The following is a 21071-nucleotide window of genomic DNA, read 5'->3' on the forward strand; positions in this document are numbered from 1 at the left end:
AACCTGCACTTTATTTTGTGGTGTAAGTCTGTGCAGATTGGACTGACCTGGTTAATTGGCTGGGTAGATTAAATACATCACATGGAGATGACTTGTTGACTCCACATTTCACATCTCTACGTTGTATAATCCCTAAATAATTTTCAATAAAGCTTGATGAAGTGCCTCCATTTTTTTTTTTCTACAAGCCTGTTTCATGAGATTTACAATTTGTTTCCCTCTACAACGTTTACTCTTCAGTCATGGTTCTCAAACACTAAATTCTTTCAAAGTGACTATTCTTTTAAATCCTTTTTTTTTGCTTCTACTAGAAACACCAAAGACGCCTCCATCTGTGATTTGGCAGCTTCCTTTCAACCATGAATCAAATCCAAGAAATACTGGTTAATCTCACTAGAAAATTGCCTTTTTTTTATTGATCATTACCTGGAGCCTTAGTTCTTGGACTACTCTAACTGGAAGCATCTCTAGAAGATCTGTTTGACGAAGGGAATAAAAGTATGGCAGCTGAGAGCGCTCGTACTCAACTTTTATTTTTTTTTTTACTTTGCCATCTCCAGATAATGACATAAGTATCTCATTATCACAGTTAAACAATTATTTTCTCGAGATATCAAGATAATTATCTCTTTATCACAATAAAAAACAGTTATTGATTTCTTGAGATAACGAGATAATTAACCTGTTTGAGTAATGAATGAGGATGGCCAACAGCAATGGATTCCCAGTTCATCCATGCCTGCACTGCCAGTAGTTGTGCAGTCACGGTAATAAAATAATCAGCTTTTTAGTCTCCTATTTCTTTTCACTCATTGTCAGGTCGTGGTGGATGATTGGATTGCATGGAATACAGTAGAAACGAGTTTTTTTTGTGAAAGTCTTTAAAGCTACATTGTGTAATAATTACACGGATATACAGTCAGAAATGTAATATATTATACATAACTATGTTATTTATCATCATCCACGAGCTCAGCCTCTTAACCTTAATATTTGCGTTGCCTTAGAATTCGTTATTTATAATTACATAGGAGCGGGTCTCGCAGCCATGGAGGCAGACATCTTTGCGCTACGGCAGCGCAGAGCCAACAAACTAGCGATTGCGAGATCGCCAAAATGTCACAACGATGTAGAAAAAATAACGGGTATATTTATTATCTAAAGTCTACATGAAATCTATACCCTACACAGACTAATGAAATACTATCTGTAAAATTATCTATGTAAACAAACCTCATCACTTGAGAAGGTAGGTGATGCGGACGTCATGGAAGACATTTTGTCCCGTAACGCTCGCCGTACTGTTGGGGGGGAGAAGCGGTGGGGGGGAGATGTTCATGTTGCTGCAGTCTGTAGTCTGACCGCTAGATGTCGCTAAAAGTTACACACTGTAGCTTTAAGAGTTTTTGGGGTTTAATACATCTTATACTGCATTCCATTATTATTATTATTATGCTGTTCAGAAAACACCGGGTGCCAGAACACCCGACGCTAAGGCGCTGAAGGCATAAGTCTAAATGCTTATGAATCAGAAGTGGAAGCAAATCATCAAACCAACATCATCGTTTTGTTACCTAATAGTTAAACACAAAATTACACATAGGTTGCCATGGCTTATACTTATAAATCCTCTCCCGCTGTTGTGGTATTGAAGGATGTAATCAGTTTTAACACACACCAATCATCTCGTTATGAGAAAAAGGCTTTCATTATCTTTAGATAATTAGAAAATTTACTTGTTTTATCGCAAAAATCACCACGAAAAACTATTGAAGGGACACAACCACTCTCGGCTTCCTTATAAAACATCAGAACTAGCTCTGTCAATTTGAGGTTTGACATGTTTTTTGTTTGCTTTTTTACTTTATGGCACTAGTGTCTAGTTTTTTCGACAGTAGGCAGAAGAGAAAGGGGGTATGAGAGAGAGGGAGAGACAGGCAGCTAAGGACCACAGATCAGATCCAAACCCGGGTCGGCTGCGTCAAGGATTACGGCCTCCGTACATGGGTTGTGCGCGCTAACCACTGCGCCACCTGCACACCTGAGGTCTGCCATGTTGAGGTCAAACTGGCAACCACTAGATTTAATGGTGTTGTTGAGTCTTTTTCCTGCCGTGTGAATTGCTGTTGCTCACTTTGTGAAAGACACAGTAGTCTGTCTTTCACAAAGCATGATTTTGTTCCTTGTGCTGTATTGGCGTCATTCCTGGAAGGGCGCTAACAGTAGCCTGCCCTGCTATCATAACTCCTATCTGTGTTCCACCAGTCAGAGGCTCACATGCGGGTAGCCAGTAAAGCTGGGCATACACTGTACAATTTTTTGCCCTTTTGCTGACGATTTTCTAGTCGTGCGAGGATTTTTCAATCAGGACGACTTTTAGCCTGATCATGCGTCGTGTAGTGTACAGGGGGCAACGAGGGCCGATCAGCCTCTCACGTCCACCTCACGATCAATGAATTGTAAGGTCGGGAGAAAATCAAACGTGTTTGAAATTCAGTCGGCCGTCGTGGACAAATCGCTCATTGGGCATGGGCAATCAAGGATTCCTCTTCTTCTTCCTTTTGGACGAAAACACAGAAGCATGGCAGGGGTGAGACTAAAATTGAGTTCTTTCTGTAAAATTGACAGACGGTAGTAGCAACGTTTGCTCAGCCATGTCTTTGTCCAAATACGTTGTGTCCTTTTCTTTTTATAGCTTTCAGTACACAATTGCTGCCTTGGCAGAAATTGTTAATTTCATGGGCAATTCATTATATCTTTATAGACTAAGTGGCTGAATCAAGTCTGAAATGGAGCCTGTTGGCTGCTCACACTCAACAGGCTCTGCTTTACACTTGACTTAGTCCAAACACCTGTCAGTTTTCTTGCCTACCCTCTTTTGAAAAAGAAAAGTGGAAAGAATGAGCAGTATTTTTTTCTCCCAAAAATGATAAAAGATGATTTCAAATTCAATTTCAAAAGAATAGCTAGTTGGAAATACCTGGTTTTGTCTCCTCTTAAAAATGTCAGTTAGTGTTACTTGTACTACATTTTCAAAGGTATAAATAGTTAGAAGTATAAAACTTTTATGTAGGGTTTTTCTGTGGGGTTTAAAAATATATGATTCTTTCATTCAGGGAAAGCTGCTACAGGTTTATATGTGTTAAAGCCATGTTGGTTTAACTTCTAGAACCTTTAAAACATTTGCAACAAAGACTCAAAACTGTTTGATGACATTTTTAAGGCTAGTTTCCAACCGTGATTCACAGCCTCTTAAAGAAAATCTAAGCCAGGAAACAAGAGGAGAGTCTGCAATTGTCAAAAGTGAGATTTGAAAGGAACAATGTGGTATTCATTCTGCAGACATGCAACCATCTTTAAGAGAACGTTTAAGGGTATTTTTAACCCCTTGAACCCTACGGACCCACCGGCGGGTCCAGCTGCTACATGACCTTGTAGTTTTACCAAACCCCCAGTTTTGATGTAAAAAACATATTTGGCACAGTTTGGTGACATTTATGGATAAATGTGCCAAAATGGCCTCTCCGCCTAAGAAATTTCTCACTAATACCATTCTAAAATAAATATGATTCATCTGATTGAGTCCACATTTTGTATATTTTTACACAACATTTAGATTTGAAAGTCTGTACTACTTTTTTGTGCTATAAATAATATTTTGGTAGTGTTTTGCAATATTTATTTCAAAGAAAATTTTGGCGAGGTTCAAAAATTGCAAAATATTTTGTATTTTGTCCCTAATATTTCAGGCAGGGTCAAAGCTACAATGGTGCTGACACCAGAAAACCATTCTATGACATCTTACCTTTACAGACGTACCAAAAGTTTCTTCTTAAATCTAATAGCTTTGAGGCTATAAGTTATTTACTTTTGTGTGTTTTTGTCAGGCAGAAATTTATTTATATCCCCTTAGGGTGTAAGAGGTTAAGTTTCTCCAACCGAACTTCATATGTTTTATTGAACTGAAGAAGCCTTTCTGTCATGGTGGTCTGTGGATTGGACTTTAACCGTTTGGTCCCTAAACAGCTATACTGAGTTTGGAAATTTCTTCTATTTTCATTACAGTTTAATGTTTATGCTCATTGGATGGATTGTAATATCTGACTTAGATGTATTAACAAAAAGAAAAAAATATATAGTTTTCAAAAGAGGATTATGACCATCAAAATATACCAAAAAGCTCAAGATATAAAATAAAGAACAGGTAAAATTGTTTTATTGACAGGTATCAGTCTAGTGGTTACTAAACCATTTCTAATGGTGCTTTTACACCATTTTCACGCCCGGAGTGATTGGGTTATATGTTATCCCTGCTACATAAGGAGGGTGGCTCAGGATTGTAGAGAGATGTGGCTGTGACATAGGTTGGAAGCTAAGGGAAAAACCCTTTTTTCAATCAAATTAGAACATTGAGAAAATATATTTGATAAGGGGACAAAGAAACGCCAATTCATAACACACGTCATCTCAAGGCACTTTACAGTTCACCAGATCATCGTCAAAGTGATTCAAACTTATCTATCTAAGGAAAACCAGTTGATTGCATCGACTCATTGACCCAAAGGCAAACCTTCACACTAAGCATGCTTGTAGCGACAGTAGAGAGGAAAAAATACCCTTTAACAGGAGGAAACCTCCAGCAGAACCAGGCTCAGTGTGAGCGACCAACTGGAGTTTAAGGAGACAGCTTTAAAAAAGCTGTTTTATTTTTGCCCAAGAAGGGTTGTTAAATCATCAATCATTTGTTGTCCTTCCTCACCTCTGGCAGCAGACCCCAACCAACTACCGCCTCTTCCCTGCTCTGAAGCTCTCTGTGGATGGACAGCTATGATCTACCACTGTGGTTCCTAAGCTCCAGAGGGTGCAGTTTTGGTGCTTTCTGCAGGGATTCTTCTTCTGCTTTCCCACTGTTCTTGTCTGAGCTCCACAACACTACCTTACCCTACCTCTGTTGTTCTGGGTGATCCATCTCTTAAGCAGGATTGTTTTGGGTCAAAGAGACTTTGTCACACAGCCTGGAGCAGCACTCCACTAGCGTGAAATTTCACTTTCGGTACATCCCATCAGAGAAAAGACAAAACAAAGACATTTTACAGGATGGGACCGTGTCTAAGGCTTTGAGTGATCTCGTCACAGATTGCCCATTTCTACTCCTGTTCAATAGCACAGATGAGCTTATGTCAGCATTAGATAGTGTGGTGTTAAAATTGGATAGCATGCCTTGGCTGGTCATCTACTATAATAGAACCGTCTACAACTGAATTTGGCTTACGATCGCAGCTTTTGAGTTGAAAAGCATAAAGGGCTATTCCACAACTTTTCTGACTACCTTAGGACTAAGCACTAAAGTACAGACCCAACTGTATTATCTGTAATTGCAGGTGTTGACGCAGCAGCTCAGTTGATATTTCACAGCCAAACAGAAACAGACCAGATGTAGCTACTATGAGAAAAAGCAGAGAGAGCAGAACGTTAGAGATTGAACTAATAGATTCTACAGAGTGAGAGAACAGAGATAGAATGAAGCAGAATTATGAATTGGGGGTCCCTATGTCCTCCAGCAGTCTACGCCTATAGCAGCAGAACTATAGAGATAGCTCAGGATAACCTGAGCCACTCTAACTAGAAGCTTTATTAAAAAGGAAAGTTTTAAGCCTAGCCTTAAAAGTAGACAGGGTGTCTGGTAGTCTGTTCCACAGGAGAGGTGTGTGATTACTAAAAGATCTGACTCCCATTTTACTTTCAGAAATTCTAGAAAAAAATCAGCTGCCAGTGAAATAAATTTGAAAAAATAATAAAAACTAGAAAAAAAAGTGTTTCAGAGAATGAAAAAGAAAAAGTAGCCACAGAAACTGAATAAAAGAAAAGAAATGAGCTGAAGAACATATGACAATGTGATAGGGAGTCATCAGAAACTTCAAACTGCAGAAAACAATTGAATCATCTGAAGATCTTGTAGGGTAGAGTCATTTGGCAGAATAATGGCAGAAACACACTCATTTTAAAAGCAGAAATTTTTTTGAAATTTGATTAACCAAAAGAAAAAATCCAAAAGCATCTGTTTACCTGGAAGTTGATAAAAGTAGGTTACATTTCCTGAATCCTGACAAAAATTCCTATGTTTTGATGTATAATTTATTTAAATTGAGTGAAAAATGAACGAGTGAGAAGAATTTGTTCAGAAAAACCAGAACGGCTGAAAAGCTGAATCTTTGATGAACATTTTAAAAGTTGAATGGTGTTTCTAGCTGAAAGTATGATGAAGTAGTTAAAGGTCAAAGATGGTGAAGTTTTAGCTGAATTTTGCTGAAATCAGAGAATTCTACAATGGGACAAAAAACAAAGCAGAAAAAGCTGAATATCACGAAAACTACAAAAAAATATATCTTTACCAAAAGAAATAGCAGAATTCTCCTGAACAAGCTGAACGTTTTGATACCAAAATCGTTGACATTGGTTGAAAACTGTGGGACTAGCTATGGAGAGCCATTTCAGCCAAAATTAAATAAATAAATAAATAGGTGAAATAAATAAAAAATGAGTAAAATAAATCAAAAAATTAAGAAAATGAGTGAAATAACTAAAAAATTTGTTAAATAAATAATTTAGCTTTTCCATTAAACCAATTTTTTATTTATTTATTTTTCATATTATCAATTTCCCAATTTCTCTTTTTCATTTATCTATTTGTCATTTATCCCTTTATCCATTTACACATTTTTCATTAATCTAATTTTCATTTAACCACTTTTCAATTTCCCTTTTTCATTAAGCCAATTTTTTTATTTATTTTTCAGATTATCTATTTCTCAATTTCTGTTTTATCTATTTTTCAATTGTCCATTTTTCATTTATCCCTTTATTTATTTACCCATTTGTCATTGATCTATTTTTTAATTTAACCATTTTTTCAATTTCCTTTTTCCATTAACCCGATTTTCTATTTCCCAGTTTCATTAATCAATTTTTCATATATCCCTTTTTTTACTCACCCATTTTCTTTTATCTATTTTTCATTTACCCATTTTTCATTAATCTCTTTATCTATTTACCCATTTTTCATTAATCTATCTTTAAATTAACCACTGTTCAATTTCCTTTTTCCATTAACCCGATTTCCTATTTCCCGGTTTCATTAATCAATTTCTCATATCCCTTATCCCTTTTTTATTTACCAATTTTTCTTTTATCTATTTTTTATTTACCATTTGTTTGAAAAATTTGTAATTTTCCCATTTTCCAATTTCCCTTATTCATTAAGTTTTTCCTTATTTTTTAATTTATCACATTCTATTTTCCCCTCTTCGCTTCTGCTTTAATATGATAATGAGGGGCGGTGTCTTCAGGCTACAATGGCAGCCTATTGGTTGGTTAGATGCAACTGCAGCGCTCAGTTCCTGTGGACTTTCCCTCCGAAAAGTAAATAAAAAAAAGGGAAATTGAAAAGTGGTTAAATGAAAATTAGATAAATGAAAAATGGGTAAATGGATAAAGGGATAAATGACAAATAGATAAATGAAAAAGAGAAATAAGGGAATTGATAATATGAAAAATAAATAAATTAAAAATTGGTTTAATGGAAAAGCTAAATTATTTATTTTACTCATTTTTTATTTATTTCACCCATTTATTTATTTATTTAATTTTGGCTGAAATGGCTCTCCATAAACCAGGAGCCCAGTCATGAAGATTCAATGCAATTTAATTCAAAAATACTTTATTAATGCTAAACGAACTGTCTTGTTCACCGCTTTCCATTACGTTTTCCACTTCATGAACAATTGGGAAATGATTCCCTCCAGAGGTGATAGAGTGTTACTCAGGATGTAAAGCTTTATGTCGTCTGCTCCCTTTTAGTAAATGTGCAGCTGCTACTACCTGCTATAGAGGTAGTGATATTTCAGATGCACCGGGGCGGTTTTTTAACAGGGAAGCTCAGATCTATCCTAATCAGACCACAGCATGTGGTTCCTGTTGAAGTTCCAGTCGAGTTTAGCAAACTCCACATGTTTACATTTATGATATCAGGACAGAAAAGCCTTTCCTGGCATGCCTCATAAACAACCAGGTGATTCATAGATACTGAGAAATGCTTGTGGTGACCCTTGGCTGCAGTTCACTGAGCTTCAGAGATTATTCTACTGCTCACCGTCTGCATGTTCTTGGTTTCTTTTCCAGCTCAGAAGCTTGTGGTGGAAAATGGCCTCCTAATGAAAGAAAGTAATCGAATGGAAGAGCTGGGTTTTTCTAAATGATGAGCTTCTTTATTCTGATGCAGAAACACCAATAAATGCATTTATTGGTGTTTCAAGAGCAAAGAAACGTATACGACCTTTATTTGGTATCTGACCAAAGGAGCAACCGGACAGTTTATTGCTGTTTTAAAGAGATTTATTTGTATTTTTTTAAGGTAACTTTATTGAGTTAATGCAATAATTAAGATAAGCTCCTGATGTAAATCTGAACTAAAGCTGCAGGTTCTGTCTTTGTGCCACTGCAATGTACATCAGACCTCTCTGCTGGCCTGGAAACCATATCATCTTTCTTTGGGATACATTAGAAGACTTGGAAGAAGAGCAGAACCACTTTTCATGGCCCAAAGAAGCCGAATCACACACCAACTTGTTATTAAATACCATTGGGCCTGTAGCTCATTCTGCACTTCAAATCCAGATCCGTGTGTAAGGGCCCAGGTTCTATGTTGAAGCTGACGGCTGGAGATGGACTAAGCCAGGCATCCCCAAAGTCAGTCCTCGAGGCCCGATATCCTGCAGGTTATAGAGGTTTCCCTGCTTTAGCACAGCTGATTACGATGATTGCAGTTGAGCAAAAGCCTGTTAATGAGCTTTCAATTAAAATCAGCTGTGCTGGAGCAAGGAAACCTCTAAAACCTGCAGGAAAGCTGGCCTCGAGGACCGACTAAGCAGCCAAAGATAAGGCCTCTCAGCACCTTAGTTTGGTGTAAAAAAAAAAGCCTTTGGTTTGTTAAATAGAAGATTCATGTTGGGAACTGAGTTGGTTTCTCCATGTGGGTTTTTTCTTGTTTGCCTGCTGCTTTCACCTTCATCCACTAGATAGCGAAATGAGGCTGCACCTGTAGGGGCGTGCCCATTGGTTCTGTCTGAATACCTGTTACACATTAGCTAATCAACCTGGAGCTTAAGAGGAAGCAGACTGCCAGCAGCCACTGATCTCTATTTATTCACTGGATTGCTGATTACCCAAAAAAAGTGAAGCCACCGTCCGCCATGCTGGTCCTCCCCACTCCCACAGGAGCAATGCCTACCTGTGTAGCATTTGGCTGCAAAAACAAGCTGTTTGCCGGCTGTGGGAGGACGTTCCACAGGTAATTTCACAGTCTGTGTCAGTGTGTGCATTAATACTTGTATGTTTAGTTTTTTTCAAATTCTCCGATTCATCATAACTAAGAGCAAAAAGCAAAATATTAACTGGATTTTACCAATTTATATGATTTTGCTAGTGTATAAACTAAAGCTCTGTGGAGTTATTAAATTGTTTCATTAATTTAGCTCTATGTAAATCTGTCAGATTTAAAGCCTAATGCACAGAGAGTATAAAAGTAAATGGCATCATTCATGTACAATTTGTAAATAGAAAAATACTATAGCGTTAACAGACATGTGCTTGTAATTCAGTCTTTATGTAAAATCTTACAATTTTATGTAAGATAACAATGTAATACACGTATATTACATGTACATCATCAATTTAGCACTTTTGGCACATCTGTATTATTATGCCTCATTAACATATTTTATTGTGATGGATTTGTATAATATGTTATATTATTTGTAGACCTCATAATGACAATCAAATGTGATGTGCCAATTTTTTTTATTATAAGTAATGTACTGATGCTATGAAACAGCCAGTTTGTGTCAAAGTGATGAATTTATCTTTATTTTAAAAGTATTAAGTCTCCCTGAAAATTAGAACATCATCGCTGATTGATGCTGTAGAGGACGTATTGTTTACATTGCGCCCGGTCTAACTAGGGAGTACCACTATGGCGGCCGGTGGCTTCACTTCGACTCATGCTATGAACGAGCAATCAGCAATCCAGTAAATACAGGTGCTGGTCATAAAATTAGAATATCATGAAAAAGTAGATTGATTTCAGTAATTCCATTTAAAAAGTGAAACTTGTATATTATATTCATACATTACATACAAACTCATATATTTCAGATGTTTATTTTGTTTAATTTTGATGATTACAAATGACAACAAATGAAAATCTCAAATTCATCATATCAGAAAATTAGAATATTACTGAAGACCAATAAAAACAAAGGATTTATAGAAATGTTGGCCAACTGAAAAGTATGAACATGAAAAGTATGAGCATGTACAGCACTCAGTATTTAGTTGGGCCTCCTTTGGCCTGTATTACTGCAGCAATGCGGCGTGGCATGGAGTCGATCAGTCTGTGGCACTGCTCAGGTGTTATGATAGCCCAGGTTGCTCTAATAGTGGCTTTTAGCTCTTCTGAATTGTTGGGTCTGGTGTATTGCATCTTCTTCTTCACAATACCCCATAGATTTTCTATGGGGTTAAGGTCAGGAGAGTTTGCTGGCCAATTAAGAACAGGGATACCATGGTCCTTCAACCAGGTACTGGTAGCTTTGGCACTGTGTGCAGGTGCCAAGTCCTGTTGGAAAATGAAATCTGCATCTCCAAAAAGTTGGTCAGCTGCAGGAAGCATGAAGTGCTCTAAAACTTCCTGGTATGTGGCTGCGTTGACCCTGGACCTCAGAAAACACAATGGACCAACACCAGCAGATGACATGGCACCCCAAACCATCACTGACTGTGGAAACTTTACACTGGACTTCAAGCAACGTGGATGAAGTGCCTCTCTTCTTTTCCTCCAGACTCTGGGACCTTGATTTCCAAAGGAAATGCAAAATTTACTTTCATCAGAGAACATGACTTTGGACCACTCACCAGCAGTCCAGTCCTGTTTCTCTTTAGCCCAGGCAAGACGCTTCTGACGCTGTCTGTGGTTCAAGAGTGGCTTGACACAAGGAATGCGACAGCAGAAACCCATGTCTTTCATACGTCTGTGTGTGGTGGTTCTTGAAGCACTCACTCCAGCTGCAGTCCACTCTTTGTGAATCTCCCCCACATTTTTGAAGGGGTTTTGTTTCACAATCCTCTCCAGGGTGCGGTTATCTCTCTTGCTTGTACACTTTTTTCGACCACATCTTTTCCTTCCCTTCGCCTCTCTATTAATGTGCTTGGACACTGAGCTCTGTGAACAGCCAGCCTCTTTAGCGATGACCTTTTGTGTCTTGCCCTCCTTGTGCAAGGTGTCGATGGTCGTCTTTTGGACAACTGTCAAGTCAGCAGTCTTCCCCATGATTGTGTAGCCTATAGAACTAGACTGAAAGACCATTTAAAGGCTTTTGCAGGTGGTTTGAGTTAATTAGCTGATTAGAGTGTGGCACCAGGGGCCATCAATTTTGAACCTTTTCACAATATTCTAATTTTCTGATATGATGAATTTGAGATTTTCATTTGTTGTCATTTGTAATCATCAAAATTAAACAAAATAAACATCTGAAATATGAGTTTGTATGTAATGTATGAATATAATATACAAGTTTAACTTTTTAAATGGAATTACTGAAATCAATCTACTTTTTCATGATATTCTAATTTTATGACCAGCACCTGTAAATAGAGATCCGTGGCAGCACCTCGTTGCCTGAGTGTTTGCGAGTTATTTTACGATAAGTCCCCGCAGAGATACTCTCTGTGTTCTTTTCCTGTAGAAAAACTTTTAGTAATTGACTCTCCTGTCCGCCTTCTCTCAGGTGTTTCCTCTTGACGCTGTGGATCCTCCTTCATGACCTCAAACGTTTAAATAAGCTTCATTTATCTGATTACCTGTTCTGCTGTGGTTCTGCATGTGGGTTAAGAAACTGGAAACCTTCATGACAATTCAAGAAACTTTGTTCTTAACATAAAGGCTGACCTGGAGTCACCGTGAAGTCACTTTATTAGATTTTTTTTTGTTTGCACTCTATCGATGGCGCCTTTGCTAAAGTGCAGCTTCTTGATGTTTGCTCCTGCAGAACCCAAGCATTGGATCAGGTTATTATCAGCGTGACCCAACAGTGGGTTTGTTCCCGGTTCCTGCGTGCCTCCATGGCTCCATCCTGTTTTAGGCTTCATGCTGATTTATCACCCGTTATGCTCGCGTTCAGTGCCTCTCCTTTCTTCCACCGCAACATGTGGTTCTGACTATAACCCTGTTGTTGGATTGAGAGGATAACGCTGTTACTGTTGACAAAGTTCTAGGCCTTTTGGATTCATGCTTGGGGATTTTCTGGGTTTAAAAGATCAGTTTGCGTTTTTTTTCTCAAACAACTGATGCTGTTTTTGCTCACTTACTGTAACCAACTGAAATAAAAGGGTAGCCAACTGGTCAGAAAGCAAAGATTTTGCTTCCTTGAAAGGAGGAAGCAAATGATGCCGGTTTGAAACTTAAACTGTCACTTTGAGTCACTGAACATTACCCTTAACACCAGGGTGCCATCAGTGTTGATCCCACTGCTGCTTGAGGGGGTCTGGGTGACTGCAAATGCATAAAATAAAGGTTATAAAGTAGTATCTATATCTGTATGAAGTGATTTGATATTGCTCAGTCATCCAGGTCATAGTTATTCCAAAAAGGTACAAAAAAAGAAAAAAAAAAATCCACTGGACTTTCCTTCTAAGTTTTAAGTTTGGATACAAAGTCCAGTGAATTGTTTTTTTTTTTTTTTTTGTTTTTTTTTACTTCAAATTAAGATTATTTGTTTAATTAAACATCAGACTTCTCCAAGAAGAAAACAACTTCCTGTTTTTCTGTTGGGTTCCAGTTTAATGAAAGGTCACCAGAACCAATGGAGAAACCCGAACAAATTCAGAGTTCTGGCAGGTTAACTGTTTCTAGAACTACAGGTCAGTCGTGCTCTAGAGAAGAACGATTTCACAGGAAAAACAAAATGTGAGGCTCAGTAAAGATTCATGCTGCAACTTAAAGACTTTCTGGTGAAAGGTCTTGCTGCTCTGTTAGACAACAGCTGCAACAAACCGATTCAAAATGACATTAATCCTCACCGTTTCAACACAAAAGGAAACTAAACTTGTTTGCTGCATTTACAGCTCCTGGTTAAATGTTCTTATAGAGAAAACACCTTCAAAAGTGGAAATTATTCCCAGATTGGATCTATTTAAAAGATTTTATTACTTTATTTTTTTCACACTTGCAGCTCATTTTGTGCTCGTTGTGCTCATTTGATGAAAAAAAAAAAAAGAGAGAGATTTGATGAAAGTTAGAGAAGTCCAGCAAGCAAGGAATAATCAAAGTATCATTATCTATACCTATACACCATTTGCTGTGATTTAATGAATTTAGCGTTAATCAGTAAAAAAAAATAACAACAATTTGGTGAGATAACTTAGTCTGAGAGCGGCCATTTTTGCACAAATATAGGCCGTTTCTCAATTGACTAGAACAAGAGTACGGACTCACCAAGTGTGTGGGAGAACGGGAGCACGCAGCATAAATATGGGTCAATTTAAACAGAAGCGTACTGATGACATCACCACATGCTCAGCTTATTTAGAGATGCTTTTCACCTCCTGTTATTAATAGTCTCTAGATAAAAATAAATTCTGACTTTTTTCATTTAGTGGAGGAATAATAATGAACACAGTCAGATAAACACAAATCAAATGAACATTTTGCCAAATAAAACAAAAAAACTCGCCCTCATAGCCAGCGGTCCTTCACACACGGCTATGCAGAGAGAGCGCTGCTGCAGACGGGCTAACATTAGCCCTGGCTGCCGTAAGCCTCAGAGGTCCGCTGGTTGCTGCGATCCTCTCAACTTCGGAAAAAAAAAAATTTATTACACATTAAATCGATAAATGGACCACATAGTGGAGCTTAAAAGTATAATGTTCTCGCCTCAAATGATCTGAAAAGAGAACATTTAACTTAATACTCTGAGCTCTGTGAGCGCTCCATTGAAAGCTGCTGCTGCCGCAGTGCATGCTGGGACAGCTGTCAATCTCAAGAACTGACAAATCTACCCTGATGCATGCTGGGTAAAGAGAGAGGGGCGAGAACAACATCCGGGGACTTTGTCCGTTCTCGGTCTTCTTGTGAATTGGAACAGTACTATGAGAACGCATAAGTACACATATTGAGAAACGATAAATTAGTCGGTGCAATCGACTGGTTTTCCTTAGATAGAAAACTTTGAATCAATGTGACTGTGAACTGTAAAGTGCTTTGAGATGACATGTGTCATCTCAAAGTAAAAGGCTTTTCAATGGAAAGGTTCAACACTGTTTCATATACAAACTTTGATACAAGTTCAGATCAATTAAGTGTATTTCTATAGCGCCGATTCACAGCACATGTCATCTTAAGGCACTTTACAGAGACAATTCAACCAGATAATCCAGTCAGGTTCATTTTTTCTTGTGAAGGAAAAACTAGCTGATTGCATCCAGTCATTAACTTGCAGGACAGGCTTTTTCTAGCGAATATATTCACTTGTATTTTGTCGCTGACTCTACAGCAATCTGCTGCAGAGGAAATGCTCCCTTTGAACTGAAGAACCAGAAGCTGACTCGGTGTGAGCAGCTGTGCTGTAGCAGGGAAACCTCTAAAACCTGCAGGACTGCGGCCCTCAAGGACCGACTTACGGGAGACCTGGTCTAAATCGATTTTACACATTTGAAACAGAACACCTTTCTGGTAGGATTCCTTCTTTAGACAGAAAACTAAAACAGTTTAAGAGATGAAGAAAATAAAATGCAGGTCCAAAATAAAGAGTATAATTATATACCCCCCTCATTATCTCAGTGGGAGGGGTTATAAATGAAAAAATAAACCTCCTCCTGCATTTACAAGGTTTATCAAAGACAGATTCTGAGGGAGGGTATCTAATGTCCAGACTCCAGGGGAACCAGGAGTGCAGCAGATGAACCAGAGAACATCCAGCAGCTCCTTCAGCTCTGATCTCTCACACATAGCTAGAATAACCTGCTTTAAATAGTCTCTGTCAGATTTCCAGCCAAGAAAACTTTTTGGATAAACCAAACCAGCTGAGCCATTTATCCAGGAAAGCAGAGGATCTGAGGTAGAGGAAGATGGCTGCAGGTACTTTAAATCCAGCTACACTTCTATGCATGAAAGATAAATAACAGGAACACTCAGGCTGCCAGAAGAGCTCACTGCCTGCTACAGAATATGTTACTCGTAACGTAAACGTAAACATGGACACAAAAAACCTCCACAAAGGCCCCGCAGGTCAGCCTGTCTCAGTTCCTCATCAGTGATGCTTATGAAACACAAACCATCGTCCCAGTTAGGCTAACGAGGGACAGATTGGGATCACAAGGACATCAGGGAGAAACGATTAGCTGGATTAATGGAGGAGGGAAAACGGACCGGGATGTTTTCAGAAGAATCTGAGGAAAGAAGACATGAAGGGGAATAATAGGTCCTTCTTTGGTGATTTTCTCCCTTTGTAACAAAGAACAGATGGTAGATTCTGTTGTGACCTTCTGGTGTCTGAGAGGTTGGATGTAAACATTTTTGCTCTATGGTTGGATAAACTCCTCATCATCTCCATCAATCTCTCACTATTTGGCCTCGAATGAAAGGGATCTGTAGAGCTGAAAGACATGGAACTGAAAGATTGGCTGTGCTCTGCTCCACCTGCGTTCTTCTCTAACACTGCGAACCTCTAACATGGAAGAATCATTTGAAGCATGTTGTCCATGTCCGTCTCATTTTTCGGGAGAAAAAGCATTTCTGCAGTGAGCTGTTTCCTACAGATATTGACCCAAAGGATGCAAATCTGATTCTTTTTTGGTCTTTCAGAGCAACTTCTCGGTTGACGCCAGAGCAAGTGAACCAGACATCCCAAGTCTCCCGGAAGTTCCAGGAGTCGCCCTGATATAGATAATTGTTCACGGATTACCCACGAGTCGGATAAACTGTCCTGGATTTTAAACTATGCAAGGTGGTGCTTTTTTAATGTGAGTGAGAGCGTGCAGGCAATACAATAATTCATGCACCCTGTGGGGATTAAATCTACTTCGATTGCGCAGACACAACAAGAGTTGTTCCTGGTGCACCGGCGAAATCGCTCCCCGCAGTGCAGTATGAAAAATTAAAAGAGAAGGCATTTTCTGACATTTTTCCTTATGCCAGGGCCCTGGGACACACAGCGTTTGATTTAGTGATGTGACCGATACATGTGTGTTTTCTTATTTAACTGGCTGTTAAGTTATTGCACTGTTTCCCAGCTGTGAACGTAACACCTCGCTCCATTCATGTTGCCCCGCTTTTCCTATTTAATTACTAATTTATCTCACTAGACCTCATTAAAAGGGTCACTTCGCATGCCATTGCAAATGAGATAATACCATATAATGCATGTATACAATCCATTTTCAAAAACAGACTCTTACCACAATGATTACTTTAAAGTCGTAGGGAAGCCATATTTAAATGTCAAATCATTCTGGCTTAAACATGTTTATAAATGTACTCTTTATTAGATGGTATTATTCCCAAAATTTAGAAAATATCTATTTTTAACAAAATCTTGTCTTTGAATCCTGTGTTTTTTTTTTCATTATCTTCTGCAGGCCAGTTAGTTCTACGTCATCCTGAACACCTAAATTCGTCCAATCATATATCAACGGTCATCTGTCAATCAAATTTTTTCGGTCATAGCATCTTGATTCATATGTCGCAGCTAATATACGCAACGGTTGAAATAAGAACTAAGAATAATTTCCTTTCCCATCGAGTTCCGTCCCAGTGTTCACGGGGATGGACGTCTGTGTCTTCAGCAGGCGTAGAGCTAACAGAACTGGCAGCGTTGCGAGGCAAGGGCTCAAACATGTACGGCTGGAAGCCTTCTACACCAAACCAAGCTTCTGCCGCCCTGGCGTCCTCTTCCACGACATCTTCGTCCCCGCTTTCCTCCTCTAAATAAAAAATGTATAACGGAGGAGACTCATCCAAGACCTCTGACACTAAACTCTCCTGCTTGCTTGCGAACCTTCCGCCACAACAATCCCGCCCCCTTGATAATTGACCAATCACATTCACTTTATTCACTCGTGTAAAGTCGTGCACCACTTGAGAGAATTCGCAAATGCAACAGTTGGCATGGCCGTTTCCCTATGATTTTAAGTAACATTTTTCAGGGATTTAAAAACTATTGGCCTGCAAATGTTTTTCAACTCGAAAACATGTCGGGAAAAAAAAACACACTTAAATCAAATAAATGTTAATTTACAAATTTTATAATCCAATATTTTTAATTGACAATAAACTGAAGCGAAGCGTGAACTGAATTTCAGAGCGAACTGGAGCGGAGCAAAATCCTCACTCCGGCCTTTGAATTGAAAACCGCTCTGCGCTCCACCATATTTCTTCTGCTCCGCTCCACAGCTCGCTCCGCTCTGCTCACATGCTCTGGTTGAGGCCTAACCCATTCACCATGGGTCAAACAAACAGAACTGTGGTCAGACCCCTGCAGCCTGATCCAAATCCCAAGCTGTAAAAATCCAACATTATCCGATATGTCAGTCCTGGCGGAGCCCTGGATGCCACCGTAAAGCTTCTGTAAGGGTGCTGCCAACATTCTACCATCAAAGCAACAATTCAACAATTCAAAATACTTTGTTGACACTTGATCTGGAAGCGCCTCCTTCAGCTGGACCTAAATAATAAATGAGTTTCCAAAAAAACTCACAGTGAGGATCCTGGAGCACAGCCTGAGGTTAGAACCCACCTGAGATTCCTCAACATCGCCTGAAAACAGCCTTTTGCTGCTAACATTATATAATCAGAAAATGCTTCATTGCCAGGTAGCGTTTTGACACGTGTGAGGAATGAGTGTTGGTGATGAGGCTGTAAATGTTACCCAGAGGTAACTAGAACATTGAATATCCAGGTGGAAAAAGGGTCCCGCTCTTTTTCACCCTCATGTCCCTCCGTTGTTGGACAAACTTGCCCCCACTTCCTCACCCCCTCGGCCGTATCTAGACCCACAGCTAGTTCCTGATTGTCCCTCTTAGGTTGTGGAGTGGAATAACATAGTGCAGACCACACTTCAATATTGGGCATAAATCAAAAATGTCTGCATCAAGCTCCCGGTGACACACTGCTGAGGGAGGATAACCAGACATTTACAGTTGCCTTTTGTGTCTCTGCTTCTGTCTCCTTGAACCGCAGTCGGCCTCAGCAGATGGTCACTCACACTGAGCCTGGTTCTGCTGGAGGTTTCTTCCTGTTGAAAGGGAGTTTTTCCTCTCCACTGTCGCTACAAGCATGCTTAGTTTGAGGGATTGCCTTCAAGTCAATGAGTCGATGCAATAAACTGGTTTTCCTTAGAAAGAAAACTTTGAATCAATGTGACTGGATGATCTGGTGAACTGTAAAGTGCCTTGAGATGACATGTGTTGTGAATTGGTGTTATATAAAAAAACTGAATTGAATTTAATTAAAAAATGTCCCATTGATCCTTTAGTGTTGCATTTGGAACTAAGACCTACTTGGATCTAATCTGAATCGGCTCTGAGACAAAGTGTTTGGAGAAGGATGTTTTAGGACAGGTCAAATGTTTCTCATTTATTAATTCAACCAAATGTAGTCATTTTGGTTTATTTTGATGGCACCAAAGTGACAATAAAAGATTATGCTAATGATGAAGATGGCCAAAGCACAGATGTGCAATTATGACTATGAAGACAAAATGTCAGAAAAAGTAAAACATCTGACATTTCTAATTTTCTTTCCCATTTCACCTCTTTCTGTTTATCGTCTTACCTGTCAGAAAGAAGAAAGATTGGAAAAGGAGGACTTGGAAGAAAGAAGGAGAGAAAACGAGTGCGACTCTTCGCCAGAACCCGCTCAGCTACGGCAGCAGCAGAAACCAGCAGAGTGCTCCGAGGCGCCTGAATCGGATCCAGATGAACCGCCGGAGCTCACGCCCGTCTGCTGACAGCAGAGATCCGTCAGCCGCCCTGCAGCTCGTTTCCATGCAGCTGATTCATCTGGAAAATGGAGGAAAAGTAACACCTGTACAGAGTGGAAATGTTTTAGTTTCTTCCCATAACCTGTGGAGAAAAAAAAATCCAGTGAGGGATTTAAAAAAAGCAAAAATTAAGTCAAGAATTAATTTCTTTATGGTGTTCTGCTCATCTGCACTGATCCAAAATTATATTTAATTAGGTTTTCTGTTTAATTTGGTCCATTTGCTTTATCAGAGTGGTGAAGTAGATCCAAAGTATGAGCATAAAAGCCCGGTTCGTCTGGGTCAGTATGGCCCAGTTTAGTCCAACCACGATCCAACTCAATGTAGAATGGTTTAAATCCACTTTGACCAGGACTGCATCGACAAATGGCCGCCTGATATCCTCTATATGGAGATATACGGTCAGATAGAAGCATACGAACCATAGGATCCAGGAAAGATCAAAAGATCAGAGCAGAAGCTCCACCAACCGGGTCACCAACAGGACCATGATACCAAACACTGCAGAACCCCCCCACACACACACACACATAGGAAAATGTCCAGACATCTGGAGGTTTTATTTATGAGTAATTTTGCTCTGTTCTTCCTACAGCAAAAAATGTTTTGTACATGGAGATTTTAAAGAAACATATTTCATAATTTAAAAGGAAATCTAGAAAAAAAAAAAAAAGTTTTCTTAGATTGTATTCTTTTTTTCAAGATTACAGATTATTACCCTTTACTTTAAGCCCAATGAAGATGTTGTTACTAACGTAGAGCAGACCAAGAAAAAAATGCTTCATTGCTCCTCATTCCAGAGGAAAGCCCAGGAGGGAAGATGATGTCATCTACAGAACACAATTTGAGAAAAGGAAGGAGGATGAAATACATGGAAATTGGGCAGAAAAAATACATTTAAAAAAAGCTTTTGTTTTCTAACTTAAAATCTGTAATATAAATAAATAAATCAAAGAAAAACAAGGAAAACAGTTTCTGGATTGTATTTCTTCTCAAATTTCCATTTTACAACGTGATTTTTTTGGAGTAAAATTCACTCCATATTCCCTAGTCAGTGCCGAGCGTCCATTGGACCTGAGAAAAGATGGTTCCCGGGTTTACGGTCCTCCAGCAGCTGCTGCTGCTGTCATTTAAAACAAATGCTTTAATTCCAATAAAAACAGCCATATTGGATTTCCTTTCACTTTGAATCAAGCCTTTTCCAGTTGTTTTTGTCCAACCTGTTCATTCTAAACATATGGAAGAAAGAATTAGTTAAATGGCAAATATTCTCTTAAAAAAAGGCTTTTTTTGTTTTTTGTTTTTTATCTCGAGGCTGAAAACTTCCCGCTGACTGTAGAGGTTCTAAATGACATTTTTGCATTTACAAGAAACCTGTATACAGAACATTTCTACAAGTCCATCAGCAGACTCCAAAACGTCTGCAGGACTATAATAAGGTGAACTATGAAGAAGAGAAAAACTCTAAGAGGGTTTTCATCTCCTACAAGTTTGACCCAAACCAATGCAACGTGAGGGCTTCTAATGCATCACATTATTTTTTCCTTCTGGTTGAAACTAAAACGCGCTGCATTTTGCAGTTTATTCATTTTTCAGTGAAAAAGTAATAAGTCTTTCAAACTTTGCATCTAAAGCTCAAATCTAAAGCATTTTTAATTAGAGAACCATATAACATGACTGAGCTGCAAACATGGGTGCAGCTTTATGTGTCGCTTTAATCCAGGTTGATTTATCTGGTATTGCACATTTAAATCTTGCTTTTCTGTATCTTTATCATCCACTGCATATTTATCACTTTTCATCTGATGGAAAGGGAAAGGATGCATGAGTGGATGTTTTGTTATCATCACGTGGAGAAAGGAAAACCTTTGGAACTGCAGCCAGTTGAATTGTGGTAGATTGCTTAAAAGTCAATGACTGCATGTAATCTGCTGGATGTCCTTAGAGGAAGATCTTCGCTCGATCTGTCTGGATAATCTGATT

The 21071-nt window shown here is 38.8% G+C and overlaps 1 protein-coding gene across 2 annotated transcripts in view; it reads left to right on the forward strand.

The window, feature by feature from the left end:
• Positions 1 to 20051, forward strand: part of rspo4 (R-spondin 4) — an 80531-nt gene extending 60480 nt beyond the window's left edge. Inside the window, exon 5 of one of the 2 annotated variants that reach the window (XM_038297533.1) lies at positions 18892 to 20051. In XM_038297533.1, coding sequence (XP_038153461.1) covers positions 18892 to 19055 — 164 coding nt within the window. In that variant the 3' untranslated portion in view covers positions 19056 to 20051. Of the gene's footprint in view, positions 1 to 18887 lie in introns of both variants that reach the window. The other variant, XM_038297535.1, reaches the window with a different exon arrangement.
• The last annotated feature ends 1020 nt before the right edge of the window (positions 20052 to 21071 follow it).

Source organism: Cyprinodon tularosa, unplaced genomic scaffold, assembly GCF_016077235.1.
Source record: "Cyprinodon tularosa strain WSP-4 unplaced genomic scaffold, ASM1607723v1 ctg390, whole genome shotgun sequence".
Classification (NCBI taxonomy): Eukaryota; Metazoa; Chordata; class Actinopteri; order Cyprinodontiformes; family Cyprinodontidae; genus Cyprinodon; species Cyprinodon tularosa.